The following is a 5,829-nucleotide window of genomic DNA, read 5'->3' as shown; positions in this document are numbered from 1 at the left end:
ATCATACAACAAACTTGTTGCCATACTAACATAATTCATATCTGTAGCTACTATTTTTGCTCAAAGGAAATAATTTTGAAGGGAAGCAATTACCAACTTACTTAAGATATAGTTGGCAAGTTCTCCAATTGCTCAGAGGAATACCATTGAATCACACTAATTTATCTCATAGCAATTTGAAGAACAAAATCTGTACCCAATTATTTCCATTTATATTCCACTCTGTTCCTATTTGGAGTGGTTTAAAAACAACTTCACCATAACTGTTCTTTAAAAATCTCTTTACTAATTTACACATAAAAATACACAATCAATAGATATTTAAACATAAGGCCTTTTCACACAGTCTATAAAAATACAATGTTTAAGGAAGTCCAGAGAAACATTTATACAATTCTACAAAGTTCATAAATCCCTTAAACAATACAAAATTTAAAATCAGACCTATTTGGAAAAGCTCTGTACATTATTTCATTTAGGGAATTACTGTTGCTTATATTCCTTAACATACAAAATAATATCTGTCTCTTTGCAATAAAAGAATAACAGATGTATTATTTTTTTGCAGGTGGGGTACACATTTAAAACTTTTAATTTCTTAAAAAATAAATTATTCCCAAAGTATACATTTTATAAAATTCTATATACAAGTAACAACAGCTGGTAACAAAACCAGTTTTAAATACATTTTATATAAAATTTACCAGAGGTCAGCCCCGATAGGATTAGAGGCAATATAACTTCTCAGGATATTTTTACATACTGAGCTTAAAAAGTGTCTTTTGAAGATGGCAGTGCAGCGCTCTTTAGAGACAAAGGTTGCATTGTTCAATAGCCAACAGTTCAGCATTTTTTTTCTCCTAGGACCTAGGCTGAGGCAAAAAAGATTTACTGGTGAACTTATGTATTGCAATTTTAACTAATGCAAAAACCAATACAAACCCTGAACAGGAAACCACTACTGTAGGAAAACCAATGAACCTACATATCATCCGGCATCTAGAATGAAGTTGTGTATCACAGGAATGTAGGAAATATATGTATACCTTTTCCCATAAAACTGGAAGCCACAGCTAATTAAAGCTTCCAAGGTTATGCATCAAGAAAGTAAAACTGAAGTATGTGCAATCATCACAGTAACAAATACATGCCAGTATTATACTTCATTCTGCAAAAAAAGTCCTAAGCTTACTATATATGAATCTTTGAAACAACTCTGAAACCTCTTCCCTCTATACCTGCACACCTATCCAATTAAAAAGAATCAAAACTGTATCTTCAGTCAACCATAATTATGAATGCTGTGAATGTTAACTTGTTGAATGGTTATGCAAAGCAGCACTTTTGGAAGCATTGCAAGGAAACCCTTAACTTCATTGTGGACAGCTTGAAAAAAAATCAGTCATTGGTACATTTATTGTTTTCAATTTGACTATAACCATGAGACAATCTGCTTACAGTGTTCTTTAAAGTCATTTGCCAAATGGCAACAATTTGCATAGTGCACATGTACAGATATGTCATGCATACTGTATATTTCCTATCTGGATGCAGACAGGATTGAGAAAAAGTCCATTGTATGTAATTGGGCAGCTGCAAGTGGTGATGTCTGTGCACATGGCAAAATAAACACTGCACAAGCTACACCCCCCTGACATGCATAGTCAAGACATTACTTATTATCTCATAAAATAACTAATGTGCAATATATGTAAAACCTACAGGTGAATTCCAAAGCATATTCATTTTGGACATCAACTGGAAACTCTTCTTAAAAAAAGTGTCAATAAACAGGGCCCAGTAACAAACCCCACAGCTTTTTAATTGTACCAGATTCCCTTTCTTTGAATCAAAAAGGGAATTTAATACAACAGAAGCTTCCCTTTCAGGCATCATTTTTTAAAGAAGCGAGAAAATGCCCATCATGAGAGGAAATAAATCTTTACACAGCTAGGAACACACAGCAAACCAAGTCCCAGACGATAAGGGGACTGGCCGGGACTGGCCAACTTCTGAGGTCTTCCACCTTCGGATGAAACTAGGAAGCTCAGGCAAGATGCTCAGGATACTGGCCTGTTTCTGGGATTCCTCTTCCTAAGATACCATGTTCCATGGGAGATATTCTGCCATCCTGTGAGAGGAGGGACCCGGGGAAGCTCTGAGACCCTCGCCCGTCCAGTAGAAACCCCACACCGGACAAGCGCCACGCGGCCAGCCCATCTTTCCTCCCTCTCAGCTCGGCCACGGTTCCCCTCATGAGCGCCTCCCAAGACTAGGCTAGGAGACCAGCAGCAGCAGCAGCAAAATGGAGGCGAGTGAGAGCAGCGTCCAAGCGGCCGCAGGGACTGTCCCGCCATCCAAGGGCTTCCTTGGGAAAACCGCCTCGCCGCCCGCGACGGCAGCCATGTCGTCGAAGTAATTTCTGGTGGGCTGGCTGGGCTCCTCCTCGTAGTCCTCTTCGTAGTAATCGTCGGAGGCGCTGTCCGAGGCGCCGCTGCTGCCGGGCCCCAGAGCGTCGGCTCCGAAGCACAGGCGAGCCATGTTCTCCTTGACCGACTCGCAGATGGGCCGCTCCAGCCCGTCGCATACGCAGTCGTTGAGCAGCAGCGCCTTGGGCACGGCCAGCATGTCCTCAATGACGGCCCGGCACTCCTCGGTGCAGCGCAGGCCGTTGAAGAGCTTGCCGCAGAACGTCATGTAGCGGCTGAGCGCCACGCTGCACCGGCTGTCCCAGTCGCAGCGCCGCCGCGCCTCCGTGCAGCCGATCACGCCGCCGCCCGCTCCCCCGCCGCCCGCGCTGCTGCCCCCGCTGCTCGTCCGAGGCAAACACGGCTCGATAGCGCGCTTGGTGGCGCGGCACTTCTCGTCCTGGTCGCAGTCGCAGTCCTCCAGCGCCGGGCCCCGCCTGGTGTGGTTGAGCTGGATGAGCGCCGAAATGCAGTGGCTCGGGCACCGCCGCCTATTGGAGAAGGAGGAGGAGGACGCCGCAGAGGCGGCAAAGCCGTCCCCCTCGGCCATGAGCACCGGCGCGCACGCCTCGGCGTACTGGCTGTAAGCGTAGCCGCAGTCCGGCTCTTCCTGGCATTGCAGCATCGCCTGCCAGCAGATGAGGCGCCGGCCGTGAACTCCCAGCGGAGGAGAGGCGGCGCCCAGCAGCAGCAGCAGCAGCCTCAGCCCCAAAGCGGCCAGTTGCGGGAGCAGCGCGGTCCGTAGGCATCGTCCTCCTCCCCGCCAGGCTGCCACCATTGCGGGCGGCCGCAGGGCAATCGTGGTCGGGAAGCGAGCGGGGAGGGCGCGGAGCAAGCGGCGGCGGCCCAGCGGCTGCCGAGAGTAGAAAAGTTTGGAGAAGTTTTGCCGAGGGTGCGCATGGGGGTCTTCCTCATCAATCCATCCGCGGCCTGGGATCTTCCTTCGGGAACGGTTTTCAGAGAGCCCAGAAAAGCGGCGCCTTCTCCTTTTTGCAGCCCCACAGCCTCCGCCCCTTACTCCCGGGATGGGGAGGCCGGGCAGCGGCGAAAGAAGCCTGGAGCTGCGGGGTGATGGGCTCCCTGCTGAGTCGGAGCGGCGGCTTCCCTCCTTCTCATGCCGATCTTCTTTCTTGGATCTCAGCGCATCTCCTCACATGCCAAGTGGCCGCGCTGAACATCCCGCGAGCCCCGGCCGGGCTCCGGAGGCGCGCTGAACCTCGCAGACTCTTCCGCTGTTGGGCAGGAGAAGGCAGCCCAAGCAACGAGGCAGCCGGGACTAACCGCGGGTCCCGCGCTCTCCCTTCGGCTTTCCTCGCCGCCGAATCCTTCCTCTCTCTCTCTTCCTCTCTTTGCCGACACTTTTGAGGAACTGTTTTCTTTCGCGAGGCTTTAAATACAAAAGTGCTCTCCACGCAGCGGCGGCGGCGGCAGCAGCGTGTTCTGATGCGGCCTCATTATGCATGCATGGAAAAGCAAACAAACAAAAAAAATTAGCAACGCTTCTCCTCCCTATTACACATCCCCCCTTGGCTGGAGCCCTCCGACTGATTCGCTCTTTCTCCTCTTCTCCACTCCCCCTCCAGTTGCCCCGCCCCTTTTCCTTGCTACGCGACCCGCGATTGGTCGGGCCGCTGTTGAAACTCCCCCTTTCCCCTTCTTTCGTTACGATCGCTAGGAAAGAAGCGGGGAGAGGGCTCCGGGGGGCTAGTGGGCTGCTCGCATTCAAAGCTTGAAAGGAAAGGCTTAAAAAGATTGACAGTAGCCCCCGAGGACCCCTCCTCCTATTAAGGAAGTTCCTCCACGCCGCTTCTTCCAGGGACGAAAATGCAGAAAGGCGAGAGTTTGCGACTGCTCTCCCATTAACGCTTGCTAGGGCGTTTCAAGCTAAAAGGAACTTGGAAAAGATAAAATGAAAGTTTCCAACGCTCATCATCAGAATAAAGAGTTGCACACTTGTTTCACTGGGTACTTCCAGAGAGGTGGATCGCGGTCTACTCTGCCCGACGGGGCTGAAAGTGTAAGTTGCTCTGTGGGGATCCGGGAGGCCCAAGTTTGTTAAGACACGCTCAGGGTCTACCCACCCGCGCCGATCTCTCCTGACATAGAACCGGTCCCCCTGAAACTTTCACTGAACTTTCACTTAAGACCACGTAGAAGTCTACGACCACCACCCCCCCCCCTGTTGCCGTCGGTTTCGCATGTTTGAATTCCCAATCTGTATGAACCCAGGGAGGAGGAGTTGGCTTAGCTAAAAGAATGGATTTTGTACGTAAGAGGAGACGCATCTGAACGAGGTTCATAATCATTCCTGGGGAAAGCGGTACAGTTTTAAAAGTGTCCATTTTGAAAGGTGGAAAGCAAAGAATAGGACGTGTTGTGGAGGGTTTAAGAACACACATACATAGTTTGATGTAATGGTTAAGGTACCACGCTGAAATCGGAGACTGTTAGTTGTGCTTTGGCTTTAAGGCACGAAAGCTAGCTAGGTGACTTGGAGCCAGTCACTCTCTCTGAGTCCAACCCACCTTACAGAGTTGTTGTTAAGCAGAAAATAGGAGGAAGGAGTATTAGTTACTTATATAAAGTAATACAGGCAGGCTAAAAACATCAGATAAATACATATCCATCCTATGAACTCACATTAGTATATGTTATTAAGGGCAAGAGGTTAGCAGACATGAAGGGGTGGGGGGAGGAATTTGGTATCCTTCAGCTTTGCTGGTAGTACATCTTGAACGTCATTCTATGTGTGTGTGTGTGTGTGTTGTCCTTTTAGTGCTACCTTAAGTTTTACTGTTGCAAATATACTTTGACCGCAAGGGGCATCAGTGTCTGCTGACTGTCAAGGGACAGCTCTTTACAGGAAGGGAGCAGCTCCATCTGTCAGAAAAATCAGGGCTAAAGCTATTTTCCAGAACTAAAGGGAGCCTGAATTTGTGGGATAAAAGTTGTCTTAAAATCTCAAGTTAGTATAGGCATGTATCCTACAGTTAAGATATGAGAGTCGATATGAGAGAATCTGTTTCAAAAACAATCCCAGTGAGCAAACTATTCCCTCTGAATTTGTTTTCACATTTAAGAAACAATCTCATGGACATTTTTCTCAGTGCCCCCACCCCACCCCGGGGCTCATTTTATCCGAGGCCCAATGTTTTAGGGTCTGGAATTTGGGAGACATAAGCCTATCTCAGTTTGCTTGGGTGAAAATCTCCCCAGAACTCAGTCTGCTTTTCTTTCAAACAGCCTTTTTGTACGCAACAATATACAGTAATATTTACTGCCGAGCATCACATAACAGTTTTCTGTTTCTACTGTCTAGCAGTGCTACATATCCAAGTGAAGTAGTGTATGCTCTTCAAAG

General features: G+C 48.1%; 1 protein-coding gene across 1 annotated transcript; it reads right to left on the bottom strand.

Moving 5' to 3' along the window:
• Nucleotides 1–264: 264 nt before the first annotated feature.
• On the bottom strand, nt 265–4,498 carry GAS1 (growth arrest specific 1). Its single transcript, XM_039343897.1, has one exon. It carries the CDS (start codon nt 3,244–3,246, stop codon nt 2,278–2,280), a length of 969 nt encoding a protein of 322 aa, XP_039199831.1. The 5' UTR covers nt 3,247–4,498; the 3' UTR covers nt 265–2,277.
• Between the last annotated feature and the right edge of the window lie 1,331 nt (nt 4,499–5,829).

The sequence above is a fragment of the Crotalus tigris genome, unplaced genomic scaffold (assembly GCF_016545835.1).
Source record: "Crotalus tigris isolate CLP2741 ecotype Arizona unplaced genomic scaffold, ASM1654583v1 scf7180000017881.257975618366:2651188, whole genome shotgun sequence".
Taxonomy (NCBI): Eukaryota; Metazoa; Chordata; class Lepidosauria; order Squamata; family Viperidae; genus Crotalus; species Crotalus tigris.
The sequence above is the reverse complement of the archived record's forward strand: the minus strand, read 5'-3'. Positions and strand labels throughout refer to the sequence as shown.